Source organism: Convolutriloba macropyga, chromosome 15 (genome assembly GCF_964194025.1).
Source record: "Convolutriloba macropyga chromosome 15, txConMacr16.3, whole genome shotgun sequence".
NCBI lineage: Eukaryota > Metazoa > Xenacoelomorpha > Acoela > Convolutidae > Convolutriloba > Convolutriloba macropyga.
Window position 1 is genome coordinate 35,239,747 of NC_134482.1, and position 23,008 is coordinate 35,262,754.

General features: G+C 36.2%; 1 protein-coding gene across 1 annotated transcript; it reads left to right on the top strand.

Annotated features, from left to right (window-relative positions):
- Positions 1 to 5,007: 5,007 nt before the first annotated feature.
- Positions 5,008 to 20,129, top strand: LOC142353965 (threonylcarbamoyladenosine tRNA methylthiotransferase-like). Its single transcript, XM_075406203.1, has 4 exons — positions 5,008 to 5,413; positions 10,237 to 10,393; positions 17,908 to 18,137; positions 19,181 to 20,129. The coding sequence occupies exons 1-4, from the start codon at positions 5,048 to 5,050 to the stop codon at positions 20,108 to 20,110; spliced, it is 1,683 nt and encodes a 560-aa protein (XP_075262318.1). The 5' UTR covers positions 5,008 to 5,047; the 3' UTR covers positions 20,111 to 20,129.
- Positions 20,130 to 23,008: the final 2,879 nt, after the last annotated feature.

The following is a 23,008-nucleotide window of genomic DNA, read 5'->3' on the forward strand; positions in this document are numbered from 1 at the left end:
TCAAGCAAAAAACAGAAAGATCGCTCTTTGATTTTTTTACACTGCTTCTGTAGCTCAAAGGTGAAATTGACATGATAAGCTTGGTTAAATTTGACAGATGGTCTGTCTTGAACACCTGGTTCAACCATTGATCTAATGTCATGTTATAAACAAAATCAGGAAAGTTCGTCAATGCAACATTGCTTTGCCTTGAGCCTTTAGCATTCAGTGGTGTTTTTCCGCAAAGAAAATCTAACTTTGTAAAATTTTAACTGACCAATTTTTTAACTCCTGACAATGCCAAATATTCGAATGCGTTCGAGCAAATTTATATCGATTTTTAACTTTTTTGGCTCAGGACTAAAAGATCTTCGCTTCTTCTTTAATTTCACCATTAGATGTTTGTGTTGTAGTGCAGTCTGTCTATTGTTTTTAAAATCAATTTTCTCAGCTGATGAGGGCCCCGTAACAGCCAATAATCACCCATTGTTGGGGTGGTCCATTTCTTAATTTAGTATTATTTTTCTAAAAAAAATAACTAATACTATATGCCAATGCTTTCTTATCTTTTTATATATAATCAAATTCAAGCGTCTTTTCTACTGAGAAATGGTTCCGAGAGCATTATTGTGGAACTTAATTTAATGAAACGAGTGGAAAGCTATTGTGGGGAGTGTTTTGTATCCATTTTGTAGTTGAAAACCAAATGGCCTTGGCCCTAGACAAATGTACGAATTTAACCTTCAGAGGAAAGAATGAAATATACCATGTATTGACAAAAAAATTGAAATAAAAAACAGAAGTGAAAGGCTTGGGTGTAAATGTATGTGGAAACCTGAACTGGTCATGTCATATTGAAAACAGGTTGATAGAAGCGTACAAATTGTTATGTAGTCTACGATGAAATGTTGCGAATGATGTAAAATTATTCACTAAACTCGGTTTGTACAAGTCGCTATGGCTACCAATCCTAATGCATGGTCTTAAATGTGCGGAGATCAGAAGAACAGATATGGTAAAGCTGGAAAAACTTCAAAAAGCCGTAACTTGGATCTTGGGTTCACGCAATGAACGATGTATCAACCAACTCAGGATTCTAAATATCTCACCACTTCCTATATATATCCAGTTGAATGATAGACACTTTCTCAACTTAAGAACGACAGAAGCAAACACATCTTCTTCCCAGAAATAAACGAGCGTCCGGGAAGAAACAAAGAAGTGCTTAATTTACGAATAATCGGAACTGAAGAGCTGAGAGCCAACGTCCGTTATAAAGACATGCAAAATAGTTAATCGATTGAACAAAACTAAAGATTTTCTCAGCCCGAAGGGATTGAAAAAACGTGTTTTAAAGGAAATAAAATTTGATAATGAAAGTTATAGCGATCAAAATATCTGCACATGGCAGCTTCATTGCGACTGCAGAACATGTTGTTGTTGTTGTTGTTGTTGTTGTTGTTGTTGTTGTTGTTGTTGTTGTTGTTGTTGTTGTTGTTGGTGGTGGTGGTGGTGGTGATTCGCAGCGGGTTTGATGCAGAGCTGATTTATGCCCAGTTGTCAGTTGTTAAAATAGAGTCCAATTATTTCTGCATACATGGCAGTCGCTAAAGGTTTGACAAGTGCAGACGTTCTTATCACAAAATCGTGTATTGACAAGCTCCCACATTAGGTTGATCAGTCACTTCTTGAGTCCGTAAGGTCTACTGAATTCAACATATTTCTCTAATCGGTTTACGAGTCTGCAGTTTCAGAAGGTGAATTCGCTTCCAGCTTTTTCCGTTCTTGTTTTTTGTAGCCGAAAGACTTCTTTTGTGCGTCCATTGGCGCCTGTGAGGTCAGGTAGTTCGATGCAGTGCGAGCTTTCATGCATGACTTTTGCAAGTAGAAATAGGTAGTTCACTTGGTGAATTATAGGCAAGGGGAGAATGTTGAGTAGCCGAAGCTGACTGATGTAATTCACTCCTTTGTTTCTCGTGATCCATTTCACTGCTTTCTTTTGAACGTGTTCGAGGTTTTGTAGTTCGCTTCGTGATGGGTTTATGCAGGTGAAGCCGTACAGCAAAACGGGTAGGATTAGTGATTTATAAAGCCCAAGTTTGATGCGTGGTTCAACTTGTACTGCGACGTTTCGTCTGAGGAGGTACAGTAATTTGTTACCTTTCCTTAGTCGCTCTTCTATATGTTTACTCCAGATCAGGTCATCTCTGATGTGAATTCCCAAGTCTTTTACCGAATCTGCATTTGCCAAATCTTCACCCACATTATCGAAATTTCGACTTTTCCCCGAAATGTTATCTGAGCACATTTGTCCAGTGCCAGCTCCATCTTGTTTTATCTGATCCACGTTGCTAATCCTAGGTCTTCCTGGATGGTCTAATGATCTTTTCCAATCGCGAGGATTGTCAGGCCATCTGCAAAGATGAATGGATCTGTGAACTTCAGCGCGTTGGGCAAGTCGTTGATGAAGATACAAAACAGGAGCGGGCCTAGTAGTGAGCCCTGAGGCACTCCACAAGTAACGTCTCGAACACCGGAACATGTGTTATCGATTCTTACGAACTGTTTCCGGTTGCTTAGGTATTCCATGAGAACTTGCAGGAGGCATCCTCCTACCCCAATATTTGCGACCTTTTTGATAGCTCAAAATGAGGTACTTTATCGAAGGTTTTCGAGAAGTCCGTGTAGAACGCAATAACTTCTGAGTTTGGACCGTTATCGAGTGCGTCGTGGATCTTTTTCAGGAAATTAACCATGTTTGTGAAAACAGACCGATTTTTAACAAATCCATGCTGGTGCTATGTCAAGAAAGTGGCAAAGTGGTCGTAAAGAGCCACGGAGATGAACTTTTGCTGGATTTTACTTTCTAAGTCCAGTATGGACACTGGACCGTAGTTTTGTGCGTAGCGTCTGTCTCCCTTCTTGTCGTCACAGCAGCTGTCTTCCATGTGGCAGGTATCCTTCTTTGCCTCTTTATCACCTTCAGAACTTATTCAGGACGACCGAGATTTGTCGTAACGTTTTCTTGAAGAAGGCCAGAGGGAGTCCATTTGGGCCCCTGGAATTAGTAACGTCCAATTCGGACACGAAGGAATGTATGGTTTTAACCGATATGTTAAAGTTTGTCAATGTAGGATTTTTCGTTTCGATGTCAGAAACGCTGATTGGTTGTTTTAGAGAGAAAACTGAATGGAAGAACTCGTTCATGATGTCGACTTCTTCGTGGACAATGATGCTGTTCGTGGACAACTTTATCAACGCTCACGATTTGCTTCGGTAGTCTTTCCTGTCTGCCTCGTTTGACTCGGTTACCAAGTTCTCCAGCTTCGTGACTGCTGCTTTCCGATAACTCGTTGGTTTCATTTTAAGGAGCCTTTTCTGTGTTTCAGTTATTTCATAAAGTTTGACGTGAATGCAGAGATCCATGGAGCGAAGCTTTGGTGATGTCTGGTTCGTCGAGGTACATATGTCTCAACCACTTGGTCGATATATTGATAATTTTTTTCACACATTGTGTTGACGTTTGTATGGCAAATAAATTGGAACGGGTTGTTTTTAAGAAATTGATTCATTCCATCATAGTCACTGTTTCCAAAACTCCTGAATGATTGGAGTACGGGTTTCGGTTCAGTTAATGGGCATTCGATTGAAAAATGGATCGCATCGTGATCAGTGCAGTCGTATGTCCTGGGGAAAGACTGATCATTTCCGGCAAAGAGAAAACAGTTGCGATAGAAGGCCACGTCAAGGGTGTTATTTGAACAGTTCGGAAAGTCAATGGCTTGTCTGAACAGAGCTTTGTCAAAGATTTCGATGATTTGGTTTCTTCTTCGTTAGAGCTGCTTGCTGTTTCCCAGTTTGCATTCAGGTCGCCACTGAATAGGACCGGTTTTGACTTTGGAATGGTTTTAAGGAGTTTTTTTGGAAATCGTTGATATTATATCGGTATTTACTGCCTTTTGGTGGGTTGTAGAACGTAGAGATCAGTGCAGACAAAAGTTGCAGATATCTTGGTATTCAAATTGACAGGAATCTTTGTTTCGAGGAGCAGCTGAATAAAACCTTGAAAAAGATGGCTCATGCTATAAGATCAATTTACCTTATAAGACATCAAGTTCCCCTGAACGCGCGCATTCTTCTTCTAAAATCACTTGTGCTTTCACAATTATCATTTACGGCAATCTTTTTTCAAAATTTATCTGCAAAAAACCTAAAACGCCTTAACAGACAAAATAACTGGGGTGTGCTTTCTACGCAAAAAGTATGACAAAGCGAGAGATCTGCTAATCCAGACAAAGATCCTACCAGCAGAGCTAATAATAGCAAAAATGTCGCTAATCAAATTTCATTATGATATCGCTAGGCCAGAAAATTCAGAAAATTTTCACGGGTATCTGAGTCTTCATCAAAATACTCGAACAAAAATTAGACAAAATGCCAAAACCAGCTTTGGAATGAATTCGATTGTTCGTCAATGCGTACAAATATGGTATAAGTTACCGCATTGGCTTCGGTTGGCAAAAAAATGAAAACGTTTTTATGAAAACGTTGAATGATTTCTTGCTCTCACAACATGAAAAAATTCTTTTGAATTTTAACGTAGGAGCTTTTAAAAGTTATTTTTATTTTTAGGAAGAAAACAATCGAAAGAAATTTTTATAATGTGATTCTGTAAGAAATTTGTTGATGTTTATTAAAATGTTTGAATGATTTGAAATATTTTTTGTTTCAGGTATATTTAACCGTATGGTTATAATTTTAATTTACTTGTTGCAAAAAAAAGATTATCACTTCAGATCTGTAGTTGAATTTTGCAGGCTAGGCATGAGTCGGATAGAGAGAATTGGATAACGTGTAGAGAGAATTGGATAACGTGTAGAGAGAATTGGATAAAATTTTAATGTTAATAATAATAACAGAATTTAGAGTCAGCACCCAAGGGAAGGAATGTTCCCGGAGTGTCAGTAATGTGACTCTAGGGAAATAGTCCCCCAGTGATAACTGAAAATCCTCAAAACAAACAAACAATTTCAATCATTTTTCAGATCTGTTGAATGATTTGAAGTCCATGACTAATCCCTCTCTCCATGATATTGAGGACAACGGGGCTGGACTAGACATAGATGAAGACTATGATCGGGGTGCTTCTAGAAAAGCCGGAGTGGTTAGGAAAGGTGTGAAAAAACAGGAAGTAGATGTATCTCCGGCTCAGTTGATTGAAATAAATAAAAACTGCGAGGTAACGTGTAATGCCCCTGGAATTGGAAAGGTTTATGTCAAGACGTGGGGCTGTGCTCATAATAATTCCGATAGTGAATACATGGCTGGCTTAGTCTCAGAATATGGGTATGAGATCACAGAAAACAAATTGGAGGCAGATTTATGGCTTTTGAACAGCTGCACAGTCAAAAGCCCTGCCGAGATGCATTTTCGGGTAACTGTTTTTTTAATAAATGATCTGAAACCCGTACCCCAACTCAATTTATAACAGGTCTAAAAATAGATAGGTCAGTAAACTATAGTCCCCCTTATAGTATATTTACCTTAACGGTGGTATACGTTACATGAGCACTGAGCTTGGGGGTCGTCGAAGAGGGGGAGACCACAAGGATCTTTTCCGTTTGTGGTCCCTTTATTTGCACCTCCAGACATATGTGAAGTATTATTACATAATAATTAACATATATTATGATTTACTTTGTAATGGCACGTGCGCTGAATGGGGGGGGGGGGTGGCACAAACGGAAAAGATACGACTGCAACTATATGATTAGGATAAGATAAGCTGCCTTGGCGCTTAAGATGTTCGTTTCTCGAAACTAGTAAATTAGATTATAACCAAAAGGAACCAAAAGACTATAACCAAAAGATACTTAAACCAAAAAATATCATCTACAAAGCATCCAAACTTTCACTAATTTTATTTTAAGTCTGAAATCAAATCAAAAATTTAAATCTGTTGTTCTTTAGTAATAAAAGTAACTTTTGGATGCACCTGCGTGAGTTGCGCTCGTGTCGAGAAACAAAAAAAAATCATTCGGCTTAATTTTATACTCTTCTTCACCTCTTGCTGGACTAAGATATGCCGGTAATTCATTACATTTATGCACATATTACTGATTATGAACTGTTTTGTTCGAGGATTCTGCTCTTGTGTCGAAAATTCGTGGAGAAAAGCGATAGCTTGGACTATTATTGGCCCTCTTTTGGTTGTTTTGTATTTCGTCACCAAATTTTTTGTTAGACCATATGACGTCACGAACACTTCAAATATGCTTTCTGTTCATTCGTTCATGCAATTTCGACTGAGTTGCGGGCGTGACGTCATTTTTCACTCTAAGTGCAGGGAGTTTTTTTGTTCATTTGCGTGATTAAGTTTTTGATCGCACGTGACCTTTTCTCTCAAAAATGACGTTCCGCACTTTCAAAATGACGTTTAAATCAAAGAGATAAGGTCAATTGAGTGAATGTCACTCGAATTCAAGGTTTTTCATAACAGCTAATAGAAGGAGCAATTAAGTTATACGTATTCATAATCGAATTAGACATCTCAGATATTAGTAAAATTGAAGAGATGTCTTTTTCGACTTCTTTTCAAAATCTTTATGAAACTGCCGGTGGTCTACGAAGGTATCGCCTATAATTTCTTGCAAACTGCCAGTATTGATTTATGTAATAACTGAATTTCATCAATTACACTTTCGCTATCTCCAGATCATCTGGGAGTAAGTTCGCCTTTATTAGAAGATCTCTAGCTTGATCGTATTTCTGACGAAGGAAACGCAACCGTGTCCCCCAATTAATTTACGGTTGTGTTTTAAATCTGTAAAATGTAAATTGAAATTTTTATAAGCATAACAAAAGTTTGGTTAAACATTTAGATTTAACAATCACTTCAAACTATTTTAAAATTTTGGTCCTTGAAATAGTAGTAAAAAATAATTTCAAAAACCTTGTACTTGTATATCTATTAGAACACGTTCGTATAATTTGATCCTTTCTCTAGTTTTTTCTCCTTAAGCATGTTTCTTGTTTTTTCTTTCCGGGTGTCTGTTGGCAAGATGTTCCACTTTCTCGAGAATTTTCTGACTATTGATCGCTCACTCCATTTAGATTGACGAATATTTTTTGGAACAAACTGCACATTGCGAGAATTTTCTCTCATATTTTCCCAAATTTTTGAAAGAATTTTTTGGATATTTGTCTGCTTTCCTTGTAACGCTTAATTAAATCAAAGAACTTAGTTTTTTTTTAATGGAAAGCTCAGCAGGTAAAATTTTATCTCTCATTAGAAGAAGATCCTTTCGCTGTCAGACTTTTTACGCATATGGCAAACTTTTATACCCCAATTTATTTGTCTGTTCATTCTCAAAAGTGATGAGGCTGGCAGAGATTGGAGAAAAATTGCTCTGAAATTGAAATGTGACAAGACAAGTGATTTAAAGTACAATTCTTGCTTTTAACGTTATTAGATGTCTCACCAAGTAAATTGATATATTAGCAGTTGCCATTTTCATCAACATTTTGTTTAGTTCTAAGTTCCTAAGTCAAATTTCAATTTATTGTCAATCATTACGCCCAGATAACGGCAACAGACTTTCGGCTTTGATCTTCCATTATAATAAAGGCATTCCTCAGAAGGCAGCTGATCTTTTTTAGAAACAAGTATTTCGATTTAATCTCTGTTCTTTGTAAACATCGTCTGTTTCATATATTTATCAGTTTTCGGAAAATACTTTAGGTTTTTGTATGAAGGCATTGATTGTTTTGAGTAAGATATTATATATTTATCATCTGCAAATTGTAAAAATTCTTCGCTTTTCATTTTTTCCTAGAAATGATTAATATACAATACAAAAATCAATGGCCTGAGGAGTGTTCCTCTAGGAACTCCGTTGTTAATGGTTGTCCAGTGTGAGTAAATGATTCCGTTTTTAACGCATTGTTTTCGGTTAGATAGAAATGATTTCAGCATAGTTTTAGATCCCGTACCAAACTCATACTTTGAAATTTTTGTGAGAAATTGAGCTGAACGCTTTCGCTAAATCTAAAAAAATACCAATAAGAGTTTCATTTTGTTCTACAAGTTGGTTTATGGCTACCGTTAATGAAATGACAGTGTCATTCGACGATTTATTTTTAAGAAATCCGAATTGATTTTTATTTATTATCTTATGTTCTTCAACATGTTCTAACATTTGTTGGAGTAGAGGCCTTTCAGTTATTTTAGCAAGAGTTGGTGTCACTGGAATTGGCCTGTAGTTCATTGATTCAAGTGGATCACCTTTGTAAATTGGAGTTACATATGCTTTTTTAAAGACATCTGGAGAAATATTGTTCGAGATACATTTGTTAATTGCAGACTAAATGTGTTCCAATCGAATTTTTACTACGTTTGATTGACCATGCTGGGAGGAATCCGGGACCCGATGCTTTGTTCTGTGGTACTTTGTCAATTACATCATACAATCCTTAAACCTGAAGGAAAAAAATTCTTTTCTCAACACAAAATTTGGTTACTAAAGTCTTTTCTTCTAGCCGCTCGTATTCACCTAACCTGGAGAAACAATTCTCTAAAGTATTAGCCACCTGTTTTTTGATCTTTTAAAATGGTACTCTTTTTCTCAATTTGGGAATTGTCGTTATGGTTTACCTTTTGTTTGTTTTGTGTTTATAAATTTTCATTGCTGTCTTAAATCGGAACTCTAACATTTTCTTTGTATACTCATTACTTGCTTTTCTTAATGGTCGATAAGTGGCGTTTCTGATTATTTTGCATGTTTTGTAAGCGGAAATACCGCTTTCTGCTTCCAAATATTAAAGAGTCGATGTTTTTCGTTAATAAGTGTCTATAGTTCTTCAGATATCCACTATTTTTTTGTTTGTACTCTTCATTGGCTCTCCAATTTTTACTGGAGCTAAATTATTGAACATATTTTCAAATTAATCTGAAAACATTTGAAATTTGGAATTGGCATCTTTTTGCTGATACATTGCTCTCCAATCTGTTGAGGCAATTCTTTTATTCAGTAAAGCTCTTGAAAAATTTTTGGTTTCTCTGTAAAGGTATTGCGCAATCCCTTTTTTCGTTATCAAAATCCAAAGATGAAACAAATACCTGAGAAAAATGATTACTTCCAAACATTTGTTCTAATGTTAGTGTATCGAAAATTTGGTTATTTTAAATCGTTGAGAAATGATCAATTAAAGTTTCACTGTTTCCATTTGTCCAAGTTGGCTGGCTTCTGTTGACAATGACTAACCCTTTTTTGAAGCCAACTGTGTTAAAAGCCGTTTTTCCTTTGGGTGAAAGTAATTTTTATTGTAATCTCCGAACAAAATAATGCTGTCTGTCAGTGAATATGCTCCTGAGATTTCTGATGTCAATTCATCCGGAAAAAATTCTCCCAGGTTTTTGTTAGAACAATATGAAATGTTTAAGAAGTTTTTCTTTAATTTATTCAAGTATTTCAACCCATAACGACTCGAAAAAGTTTCTATTAGTTGAGTTTAAATCTTCCCTGATATTGTATTTGAAAGTAATTGGTATCCATATTCCTACTCCACCCCCTTGACATTTGCGTTAATTTTGACCTACTTTGATTAATGAAATAATGCTTATTGCTTAAAAAATTCATTGGTTTATACTGTTTGTCTTTTTTCCACGCTTCAATAACTATGAGGCACGTTTGGCTGTCTTGTTGGTGTAAAAGAAATTGAGATTTCCTCGTGTTTGTGTTTGACACTCCACGTGTTCATATATGAAAATTTAAGAAATTTGGCGTCTTTTTTTCTGACAGGCCTAGAAAAAACAGTAAACGTCAACCGCGATAAAATAAGTGATTTGAAAAGGATTAGTCTTGTTTCTAAAGGAGATTGATGTCTTTTCAAATACATTGAACGAATTGCAGGACAGAATTTCTAATTCCTATTAATTGATCGATTTTGAGTTTTTCTGCAGCTGAGTTTTGTTAAAATATGTAGTTTAACATAGGAGTTGACCTGTCTATCTCGAATTGCTTGACTACCCCTTTTTGGCAAGGGGCTTTCTTTTCATTTACCTTTTTTACTCAGCTGGGAGACTATAATAGGGAAAGACACAAAAATATCATTAGTAAATGACACCCTAATAAGTTCAGAAATATATTTATCAGTGAATAGTTGGTGCGATTTGATGAAGTGCGAAAAATGCCAACCATGAAACAGTTTTTGAGATTAATCGCTTTAAGTTCAACGTTAATAATATATTATATTTAGAATTTCATCAATGAGGGTCTCAAAGAGGATAAAAAGGTCATAGTCAGTGGCTGTGTCGCCCAAAGTGAGCCCAACTCTCCCTATTTGGAGGGCATCAGCATTGTGGGTGTTCAACAAATTGACAGAGTGGTTGAAGTTGTAGAGGAAACGATGAAAGGTTAGATATAAAAGCAGATTTTATCATCAAATATTTTCAACTAAATAGAACAGTTTTAGATGAACATCAAAACAGCATCTTCGAACCGAATTCATTCATCCACTGCTTTAAGGGTTCAACCGCCTTAAAAAGGAATCTTTGTAGATATCTTCGTATATACATCGATTCTGAACTATACTTTGGTGGCCAGCCACATTGAAGTGAAGAAAAGGTTGAGCTAACAGTGGTAGCACACATTGACACAAGTAAATGCTCAAATTGTAACTGTACATGCTTCAAATTTTCTTTATTTTTAAACAGGATTTCAGCAACATTCCTATCGCCGATTTACTTCAATTTTATACGAATCGGCAGAGAATTAATTAGATTTTAATGACTCTTAATTCTGTAAAAAAATTTGATAGTACGTACAGAGAAAATCCAGATACAAGATTGCAAGTTTTCTGTAAAGGCAGTAATTTGGCTATAGTTCAATTTGACCATGCCTTCATCATTGCCAGCAAGCTCTCTGATCAAACGGCTGTAAGATCGAGTCGAGCAGATTTCAGATTAGCCTAATTGTTGTGTTAAACTTATTAAATAGTTTCAGAGATGGCAGATGATACTAATGCCAGCGAATTGCCTAACTTGAGGATTTTGGATCAAACGCCTATTTTCATCACGCAAGACGGTAAACGATCCAAACCAAACTCCAATCCAATAGCAGAAAGCTTTGATGAAGAAAATTTCCTCTCGAAAATTGACAAGATGTTTGAAAGTCGGATCAACATCCTCATTCCTACCTGTATCAGCCAAATGCGAAATGAATTAATCTCTCCAGTAAGAAGTGAATTCAGGTGGCTATTCCAAGCGCTGTTAAACAGGTTGGTGAGCAAATCAAGTAAGAACTAAAGACCGAAAATCTTCGACAAGTTGAGGGCGAATTATACTACCAAGAAGAACGTTGCAATGCTGCAGCGATGTCTCAAGCTGAAATTATAGAAAATTACAATAGGAGAAAAAAATATAAGAATCATTGGTTTGAAGGAAGACGTCGAACAGATTGACAATGGGGGTATTATACCTGAAAAAGACACTGTTACAATTAAGAAGGTTATTGAAGTCGCGTCATCGTTGGGAGCGGCAATTAAGGATATTTCGACTGCCCACAGACTGCCAGGAGTCAAAGTGGGTGAGCGTACAATAATCGCTCGGTTTGCCCGTAGAGTTGTGAAGACTGATATTTTAAGAAACAAGAAGTTATCAGCGAATACTAACAGACCTTGGCAATGTAGCAAGATGGTTAAATGCAAATAAACTTAAGCTGAATTTAAGTAAAACGTTTCAAATAAGTACAAAATCAAGTGCTTCCAGTCTCAGGTTTAACATTGCGTCTAGCCTTATAATTATCGACCGTGAATGTAAGTATCTAGGATTGAAAATTGATTCAAAGCTCTCCTACCACGCTCATATAAACTCTGTTACTGAACGTCTTGGACGACAATGCGGTGTAATATCGAAACTAAGACACCTTGTTCCGCGTTACCAATTGATTGAATGCTATAGGAATGTGGTATGCCCAACTATCCAATATGGTGTTCTTGTTTACGGGTGTTGTAGCTTCTCATCCCTTTCTCCGATTTATCAATTGCAAAAGAAAATAATCAAAGTAATATACTTCAGAAAAAGTCATGATGATAATGAAGACTTGTTTACGGCTAATAAGATGCTAACTGTTTTCGAATTGCACATCTATGAACTACTAAATTTCGTTTTGAAAGTCATTAAATCATATGCATTCAGAGGTTTATCTTAATACTATTTTTCAGTTCGAAAATTGCACTCATTCAACTAGACGCGCTGATTTTATGCTACTGAAAGTTCCATTATGCAGAACATAAATGAAGCGAAACTCGATTTGTCACCGAGCTTCCAAATTGTTTAACATGTGAAAATAAATTTTCTCATACCTGACTATGTAGGAAAAGCGACCATTAAGCAAGTCTCCGATATCTATCATAACTTGAAGGACTCATATATACAAGGGAATTATGATCTCGTTCGAAATGCTTTTTTTTGGATAATTTGTCACATCACTGCAACTCCTGGTAATTGTATGAAAATAATTGAAAAGTATACGCAAAAATTTGTGCGGTGCCTTCACAGAAGGCACTGCGATTCGATTTCTGCTGTCAAAAATCACTTTTTTCAATTTCTAGAGACAGTTTTTGTCACTTTTTCCGCCTTCATAGGACCGTTTGACAAAACACGACAATTTTTAACTTGCAACGTTGCTCTCTGCTGTAAACAAGTTTCAATTCGATGTATTTTAAGTACTTATCTCCGGGCTCTGGTGGAGCAATAAGTTCGAGCAGTTAAAAGGTTGCTAAAAAAGAAATCATTTACAAAATGGCAAGAATATTAAATTGAAAAAAAAATTATAAGTTTATCCATTCTGACGTTTATATTACAGGGCACGCTGGAAAGTAGGTCTAAGGACCTCATTGCGCGTCCTTTCCCAGCCTAAAATAATCTTGAATAAATTTTTAATTTGATTGTTGGATATATTAAAGGCATTAATTTTTCGATGTTTGATTGTGATTTATGTCGTGTTTTGATTATCCTTCTTTGTACATTTGATTTATAGGCCGGGATAAATTAACTATCTCTCTCTCTCTCTCTCTCTCTCTCTCTCTCTCTCTCTCTCTCTCTCTCTCTGGAAGTCTCTGGAACTGCGGGACACTATGGGGGCACTAATCTCATTTCTGGATAAATGACATTCGTTATTTGTTGATTAGGTATAGTGGTTAGTTATTTCTTCTGAACAGTCAAGTTGATTAATCTGGACATTAATCCGGAAATGTTGGTGCTGTTGTTTGTTAGATTTAAGCAGGAGCTAAAGGGACCTCCTGTCTTTGACTGGTAGAATTTAGTTAAATTCCTGAAGCTGTTTCTTCCGGCAAAATATTCCAATGAAATGAACCTTCGGTGGGACCAAAACGACGAGAATTGACTCTGCGTATTTTTGGTGCTCCATTTGAGCTAAATTATGTTAAATTGTAGAGAATTATTCTCGGAAGCGAGAATGATCTGCCACACGTTTTCAGCAGCCTGATCAATTGTTGTTTTACCTGACCTAACTTAGCACAAAAGGAGCATCAAAATGTGAAGCGAAGATTTTGCCGCTTCTACTAGTACAGCCGCGTGTAGTTATGGTATGCGTTCTGAAAACACTTCGTCAGTTTATTGCTTCGTCAGTTTTGATGGCCGAACTTACACCTAAATGGCGCTAAAACTGAATGAGTAGTTGTTAATAGCCGCCGTCATCCTCTCAACGGCTACTATTTAGGCGCTCTCTTTTTTACAATTAAAAGAATTTGAATTGTAATGGGGCGCTGTCATTTTTAAAAGATCTGTTCACACATTTTCATGATTTTTGTAGTCAAATTGGAGTGATGATTTTGGTCACACCGAAACAGGAACTGGAGGGGAAAGAGAGTATTTTCTCGCTAGTGGTTTGTTTTGTTCACATGCTGCATTTGGACTTTGATTTTTACTCTTTTGTCGATTTTTTGATCGAATTTTTTCCAAATGGTTTCCCAATCCATTCATAGTCCACTCTAGATCTATTTTTTTGTTTATTCAGTGAAAATTTTTTGAATTGTAGGTCAGGACTTGTCCCGCTGTTTTTTACAATTCAAGGAATTTGAATTGTATTGGGGCGCTGTCTTTTTTTAAGATCTGTTCACACATTTTCATGATTTTTAAAGTCAAATTGGAGTGGTGATTTTGGTCACGCCGAAACAGGAAGTGGAGCGAAAAAGCGAGTGGTTTTGCGGGGTGAAATGTTTTGGCTCTAATTCTAAAGTAGAGTGAGAAAACGTTGTTTAAACCAACATTTGCTTTCTCGCTGGTGTTTTTTTGTTCACATGCGGTAATTTCACTTAGATTTTCACTATTTTTTTCCGATTTTTTGGATTGGATTTTTTTCTAAATGGTTTCCCAATCCATTCATAGTTCATTCTAGGCCTAGTTTTTTCGTTTGAACCAAAGGTTCATTGCTCGGTAGTTCTTTTTTGTTCACATGCGGCATTTTGAAATTGATTTTCTGTTTTTAATTGCTCTTGAACGAAGTTGATAGCAATTATTGTAAAAGTGTTGGTCTTTTTTATGCAAATTTTTTGCTCGACCATTTTGTGTTTTTCTTCTAGAACATTCTTTGACTTCTCAAGTGACTTTTTCACGCTTTCGTTCTTCATTTTTGAGTTATCTCTGTTGCTCTCAATCCGAATTAAAGCTTGTTGCTAATATGAAATCGGTTGCAGCAAAACAAAAAGTTGGGCTTGATAGCCGAGTGGGCAGTGCATCTGGTTATGGATCGGGAGTTCAGTGGTTCGAATCAAATTTTGTCCCACTCGCCTGTCGTTCAAGAGCAGTTCTTCCGACATTAGTCGGTTCATGTTTGTTATTTTTGTTCTGATTTTTTTAGAAATTGTTTTCCCAATTCACTCATAGTCCATTCTAGGTCTAGTTTTTTGTTTAGTCAATGAGAATTCTTTGAATTGTACGTCAGGAATTGTCCTGCAATGTTTTTTATTTCGCGTTTTTCGTTTTACATAAATCACGATTTTCACGCTTGAGTTCTGACTTACCTCAACATTTTTTTTTGAAAAACTACATGAATTTTTGGGGCTTTCCATTCTGTTCCTCATTTGGTAGACAATTATCCCAAAAATGTGGATGAGCTGGGTCGGAACTTTATGTGCGAACGCACATTACCGAGCCTCCTTGTTTGGTCATCTAAATTTGGGTACGGCTAATTCTGGGACCAAAAGTGAAATTAGGGGAGTTATGGACCAAATTACAATCTGTGGCTACTACTAGTCAGTGAGGACTCAAATTTTTTATCTCATTATGCAGGTCGAAAATTAATTGCTCTCAAGTAAAATTACTAATTTGTTCTCTGATCAACAATTTTTGTCACTTCTGGTCTTTAGAAACGGAATAAACGGCTAAAGCCCTAGCGCATTAGTTCGCTGAACACATCTCTAAAACCCTTATTAGTCTCTAAGTATACGATTCACCGAATCTGCTGAAGAAACATAAATTCATGTAGTGAATGGCAGTTCTTTGCCCTCCTAGCCCATTGAAGGTAGGCTTTAAGCTTAAGCTAGCGTGTACGTTCGCTAGTCGTTTGAGAGCAGTTCTTCCGGCATTATTTGGTGATGTTTATTATATGAACATTATTATTTTGAATGTGTATTCTCATAGATCCACTTCATGTACTTATTATTTTGCTCACTATTTTTAGTTAAAGCATAAATCTTAGTCGACCGAGGGATTTAGTGCCCTGACATGAGGTAACTTGCGCCGGGGCGATGAATGCAAGACCCGAGTTGGACTAGAATCTAGTGTTCCATCTTATTTAAAGGTCCATAAAGTTTAATATGGCGCTGATGCATGCACGCACACACGCAGTTTTTGTTTGAATTTGAATTTAACCAGAACAACAATTTAAATATGTAAAATAATAGATGTTACTGCCTGGCGGGCAACCCAAAGAGACTTATATCTCATTGAGTGGGTAGCCCAGAAGTATATTGGAGGAGACCTAACGCATGTCAAAAAACATATCTGTTAAGTTTTGATTTTCAAAAACGTATATGGAAGTGAATTTTTTTGTCAAAAAATTCAACTGATGGCGGTTCATTTTAGCTATATTTTCTGGGATTAGATTGTTTTCAGCGGCATAATTATGAGCCAATCTGAGCTGTCGTTGTACAGAGTTTTTTCCCGTTTCTTTATGATATCGTATGCTTGGTAAAATTCCTTTAGTTGTATTCCGAGTTACTCGTCTAGCAAGAAGTTCTTTCTTATTAAGAAATTTATGAACAGATTTGTCTGCCAGTTGCAAAAAAGTTCTCTGTAAGAAAAATTTCTTATACATACAGTTCAAATATGTTGAGCAACTTAAGTTTGCTCATTATTGATTGAACGGAATCAATTTTCCGTTTTAAAAAAATTGCTCGAAAAATTCTTTTTTTTTGCAGATTGAAAATTTCCTTCAGGTTTTTTTTAGTTGTACAACCATAAACAATAAGACCATAAGATATTACAGACTTGGCATAGCTCTCATAGAAAAGTAGTTATTGATTTTTTGTAAAGTAGCATCTTGCTTTGTACAAAACTCCGCAAAACTTGCTCATCTGATTCCCTATTTTTCCGACATGAGATTTATAATTCAGTTTGTGGTCAATAATGATGCCTAAGTACGTAACTTCGTTTACATTTTGTACATTTTTACCTAGAAAATCTTTGTTCGAGTATTCACGTTTTCCGAAATCTATTAGGCTGCATTTTTTGTCTTTAATTGTCAACCTATGCTTTTCAAACCATCTCTGTTTCCTTAACTTCATTATAGAAAAAACTAGTTTTCTACTTTCCAGCAGAGTAAATTGTAGTATCATCTGCAAACAGACTAGTTTTGTTTGACTTACAAACTTTCGGGGGATCATTAATGTATAACCGGAAAAATAGTGGACCCAAGACTGACCCTTGCGGAACGCCCTAGTTTAATTTCAATTTTTGTGAGACAGAATTATTGTATTCAAGGTACTGGTGGCGATTCTCTAGAAAACTCTTCATTAAGTTCAAAATTTCCCTCGGAAACCGTACTTTCGTGTTTTTTACTCATTGTTTTATGGCATATGATATCAAATGATTTTTTAGATCAACGAAACATGCTAAACTTTTTAAACTTTGGTCTACCCTAAAAATTCAGTAAAAGAGATCAAAGCGTTTTTGCACGGTTTTCCTTGTTGAAATCCAAATTGGTTTTCATTGATTATTTTTTAACTTTTTATTGAAATGCATCATCCCTATTAAATAAAAATTTTTTCAAACACTTTCGACAACGAGCTTAAGAGACTGATGGGTCGGTAACAACTCGGGTCAGTCTTTGAGCCATTTTTGAACAACGGTTTTATTTTTACCAATTTCCATTCCGAAGGAGAGTTACCAAGGTTATTACTTTGATTAAACAATTTTGTTAGTAGATGTGAAATGACTGAGATGGAAATTTTTACAATTTTGTTACTAATGCCATCATGACCAGACGATGTTTTGTTTTTCAGTGATCTAATAGAAGCTGAGACTTCTTTTTCAGTAACAGGTGACGTAACAAAACTATTTATTATTTCCCTACCAAAACAAATATCAGTTAAACGAGAATCGTGATTTTTTGAGTGAGAGCAAAAAACTTAGACAAATGCGCGGTAATAACATAGTTTGCATTGAGCAAGTGTTTTTCCACGTGCTTTTCTATGAAATGATTTCAAAGTAATTGACTAAATTGAAGTTTTCAGTATATTCTCTGAAAACTATGTTCGGTCATGCGCCGAAACTGATGAGAAAGTATTTATTTTGTAAACACCGAAGGCACGCCTCTATGCATAAGCTGTTTACTTCCCAAATCCCCGCCTATAGTTCCCGTATTTTCCCATTTTCTGTGGTGACAATACACTATGTAATCTTAGGTCATACTGTGCAATTGTTGGGTACCAAAAAGACGAATGGAAAGAAACAAGGTGGTGCTAGATTGGATCTGCCGAAGATCAGAAAGAATCCCTTGGTTGAAATTCTGGCCATCAACACTGGCTGCTTGAATCGTTGCACGTACTGCAAAACCAAACATGCGAGGGGAGATCTGGGAAGTTATCCTGTGGAAGAGTTAGTAGAGAGAGCCAGAAGCAGTTTTGTTGACCAGGTAGAAATATAGAAGTTTAAGTACTGTTTTATTAATTGCGATCGAATGAAGTTTGAGGCAATTTTTGTAAAGGTGTGTTTTTTTATGCAAAATTTTTGCTTGACCACTTTTGCCCTTTGTTTTCGAACATTCTTAGACTTCTTGTGTGACCTTTTCACACTTTTGTTATTTTTGAGTAATCTAAGTTGCTCTCGTTCGCAATTAATGTTTGTTGTTAAAAGCGATTGTGAGCGAAAGGAATGCGAAGCCATTGTAGCCGCGTGGTTAAGATGTCAGACTGCCGACTGGGAGGTCAGTGGCTCGGACCCCTAGTGGTGCTTTATTTTTGCACAAACATTTCTAAGCTAGACCCCTATAAAAATAAGTTTCCCCCGCCTATCGTTTGCGAGCAATGCATACGTCGTTTTACCCTAATTCGACCCAAGATTTCAAATATTTAAAGTTAATGCTAATTCAAGTTCACAATATTATGACAACTAAATATGTTAGGTCTGGTTTTCTCAAAGTGGGAGGTGGTTGTTAATGAGTTGGTCATGATCTAAGTAAGGAGAGTATTGAGGAGATTATAGAGGAGCGTCTATGTTTTATGTATAAATTGATTGACAGTTGTATTTTATTCCTCTGAAGTAAAATTTTTGAAGAAAGGTTTGATGAATTTTTTGCGTTGTTATTTTCAAGGTTTTATCTTTAGCCAATTTTTTGAGCTTCTCTCTAGCTCCATTTCGAGCTTCAATTCTGATTGCTGGTAAGGTTACTGTATGCACAATTTTTATTTGGTTGTATTTACGTGAATGTATATGGTTTTTAAGAGTAGGGTGATAAGCTATTTTTTCATGAAAAACTTGAAAAATAATTTATCAGTGCTTTAAATTATGAAATAATCGGTGAATTGATTATTGGATGGTCCCCTCTTACAAGTTATGGTGAAAGAGTCTAACTTTTACCAAGCTGGTCAGTCTAAAGAAATGCGTCCACATATTAATTCAAGTGCTGAGGAAGTATCCTGAATGTGATTTTTTAAAGACAATTTCGCGCAATTTTAGGGATGTAAAGAGCTCTGGATCACAAGTGAAGACACAGGTGCTTATGGATTGGACACTGGGTCAAATTTACCCGAGCTTCTTTGGAGACTAATTGACGTCACTCCTTCTGATTGCATGATCAGAGTTGGAATGACTAACCCACCCTACATGCGTAGGTACCTGGACGAAATAGCCCAGATTCTGAATCACAAGAACGTGTACGGATTCCTGCATGTTCCGGTCCAAAGTGGAAGCGATGCTGTTTTGACTGACATGAAACGCGAATATTGTCGGGAAGATTTCTGTGAAATTGTTGATTTTCTCAATGAAAAAGTTCCCGGTGTTACCATAGCAACGGATTTTATTTGTGGTTTTCCAACGGAAACCGATGAAGATTTCCAGGAATCGCTCGATTTGCTGAAGACGTATCAATTTCCGACAGTTTTTATCAACCAGTTTTTTCCTCGACCAGGAACGCCGGCGGCTTTTATGAGGCAAATTCCCGGCCAATCTATCAAGAAAAGAACGGCAGCTATGAGTGCAATGTTTAAATCCTACCATCCTTATAAAGGTCGAAAGGGTAAAATTTACGATATTTTAGTAACCGACGTTTCATTTGACAAGAAACATTATATCGGACACAATAAAAATTACGAACAAGTTTTAATTCCTATGGTTGATGGAGTTATGGGTAAATGGGTTACTGTGAAAATTATCGACAGCTCCAAATTCAGCATGCATGGAAAAATTATGGACTCAAATTTCACCTGTGAAGTAGTGGGTAAAGACTTGTCTATGATGCGTGCGAAAATTTCGCAATTGATATATAATTTTTCTGCCAAAATGCACAATTGGAGAAGTCTTTATCAAATGATATTTGTAACAGGCTCCGTGATTTCAATATCGGCGCCATTGCTGTTTATGTATGTTAAAAAATTTAAATTGAATTAATTCAGCTGTTTCTGCTTGCTGTCAGATTTCTAGTCAATTTCGCTGTCCGTAGTAAATTGATCAGGATGAGTAATGAAGAATCAAAAGAACAGTTTTGAACCTATTGTCCGATACCTAATAGCTATTTTATTGAGCCACCGCAATTCTTTAGAACAGCAATAATAATATTTTGAAGTATTTGCTTAAAGATACGTACTGATTTCCCTAGTCATGCATTTAGAGGCCTGTGATGGTGCAGTATTTCAGTTACCGTTGAAGATTTCAGCAAAGCAATTCAAAATGAACACAGTCAGTATCAAAAAACGAAATCAGAAATAGAAACCCATAGAGCCCAGATTTAGATGCCCGTTTCTCGAACTTGGTTCTTATAAGTCTTAGTTACCATCTCTAATGCTTATTAGTAATGATGCTAGCCCTGTGTTGTCTCACTATGCAACAGGAGTATGTTCAGCTCCAAAATGACATCAAAATAGTTCGGACTTAAAAATTGTTTGTACAAAAAACCTTTTTTCACTAGTTTTTTTTCTCTTCTTTCAATCCCAATCTTAGTTATGTGAATCAGCGGTGGCTATTTTCCGGCAATCTGCCGGGTATGTTTGTTGAAGATTTTATGCTGTTTGAGCTTTCGCTTTGCGGTATTTCGTTCAGAATGAACAATTTATAAAGTTGCAGAAAAAACTTGCATGCTTTGAAGAATAACTATTGTAAAATTTTGGCTTTAAATTCGGTTTTCAAATAGAAAACAGAACTTGAAAGTTTGCTTCTTACATTACCTTTGTTGTTTTCTACACAATTGACAGTTTTTTACAATGGCTGGTAATTCAGACGATGTGAACAATTATTATTCAACGCACAAGTATGATGTAAATATTAATCCGATCAACACTAATGTTAACAGCCCCGATGAAATCACTGTTGCGAATCAAACTGTTCAGTACATGACCCAATTAGAGGACCGGTCTCTTACAGAAGAGAAGGTTCTGGATGGAAAAAGCTCTACGAATAATGGGAAGTTATTGATATCTTGGAATTTTTCTGTAATGGTTGGATTGTCGGTGGTTTGCCTTACGGGGTTTGTAATTCAGTCAGTTGTCTTTGGCGTGATTGTTACCTTTCGAAATTCAGATATCCACTCGTTAAGGAAAGAAATCGAACAGCTGAGAATCGAAATTAGTGAACAGGGATCTCAATTGAAAGACTGTGAGAACTCACGTCTTTTCTCTCAAGTGAGTGCAGTTCATTTTGTCATGGTCAAATATCAATAATATTAATCAGTTTTTCAATAATATTCAATAATTCTGGTTTTGGATATTTGGATTTTGAAGACTTTCATTTCTGCATAGAAAAATGCTAAAAATGGTTCGAAATACTGAGATTGAACCTCATCGTCAATCCTGTCAAAAACCTTTAAAAATTTTGATATTCAGATGCAACTATAAGTTCCCATCAGATCTTCAGCATTTGTATTTTATTCCTCTGAAGTAAAATTTTTGAAGAAAGGTTTGATGAATTTTTTGCGTTGTTATTTTCAAGGTTTTATCTTTAGCCAATTTTTTGAGCTTCTCTCTAGCTCCATTTCGAGCTTCAATTCTGATTGCTGGTAAGGTTACTGTATGCACAATTTTTATTTGGTTGTATTTACGTGAATGTATATGGTTTTTAAGAGTAGGGTGATAAGCTATTTTTTCATGAAAAACTTGAAAAATAATTTATCAGTGCTTTAAATTATGAAATAATCGGTGAATTGATTATTGGATGGTCCCCTCTTACAAGTTATGGTGAAAGAGTCTAACTTTTACCAAGCTGGTCAGTCTAAAGAAATGCGTCCACATATTAATTCAAGTGCTGAGGAAGTATCCTGAATGTGATTTTTTAAAGACAATTTCGCGCAATTTTAGGGATGTAAAGAGCTCTGGATCACAAGTGAAGACACAGGTGCTTATGGATTGGACACTGGGTCAAATTTACCCGAGCTTCTTTGGAGACTAATTGACGTCACTCCTTCTGATTGCATGATCAGAGTTGGAATGACTAACCCACCCTACATGCGTAGGTACCTGGACGAAATAGCCCAGATTCTGAATCACAAGAACGTGTACGGATTCCTGCATGTTCCGGTCCAAAGTGGAAGCGATGCTGTTTTGACTGACATGAAACGCGAATATTGTCGGGAAGATTTCTGTGAAATTGTTGATTTTCTCAATGAAAAAGTTCCCGGTGTTACCATAGCAACGGATTTTATTTGTGGTTTTCCAACGGAAACCGATGAAGATTTCCAGGAATCGCTCGATTTGCTGAAGACGTATCAATTTCCGACAGTTTTTATCAACCAGTTTTTTCCTCGACCAGGAACGCCGGCGGCTTTTATGAGGCAAATTCCCGGCCAATCTATCAAGAAAAGAACGGCAGCTATGAGTGCAATGTTTAAATCCTACCATCCTTATAAAGGTCGAAAGGGTAAAATTTACGATATTTTAGTAACCGACGTTTCATTTGACAAGAAACATTATATCGGACACAATAAAAATTACGAACAAGTTTTAATTCCTATGGTTGATGGAGTTATGGGTAAATGGGTTACTGTGAAAATTATCGACAGCTCCAAATTCAGCATGCATGGAAAAATTATGGACTCAAATTTCACCTGTGAAGTAGTGGGTAAAGACTTGTCTATGATGCGTGCGAAAATTTCGCAATTGATATATAATTTTTCTGCCAAAATGCACAATTGGAGAAGTCTTTATCAAATGATATTTGTAACAGGCTCCGTGATTTCAATATCGGCGCCATTGCTGTTTATGTATGTTAAAAAATTTAAATTGAATTAATTCAGCTGTTTCTGCTTGCTGTCAGATTTCTAGTCAATTTCGCTGTCCGTAGTAAATTGATCAGGATGAG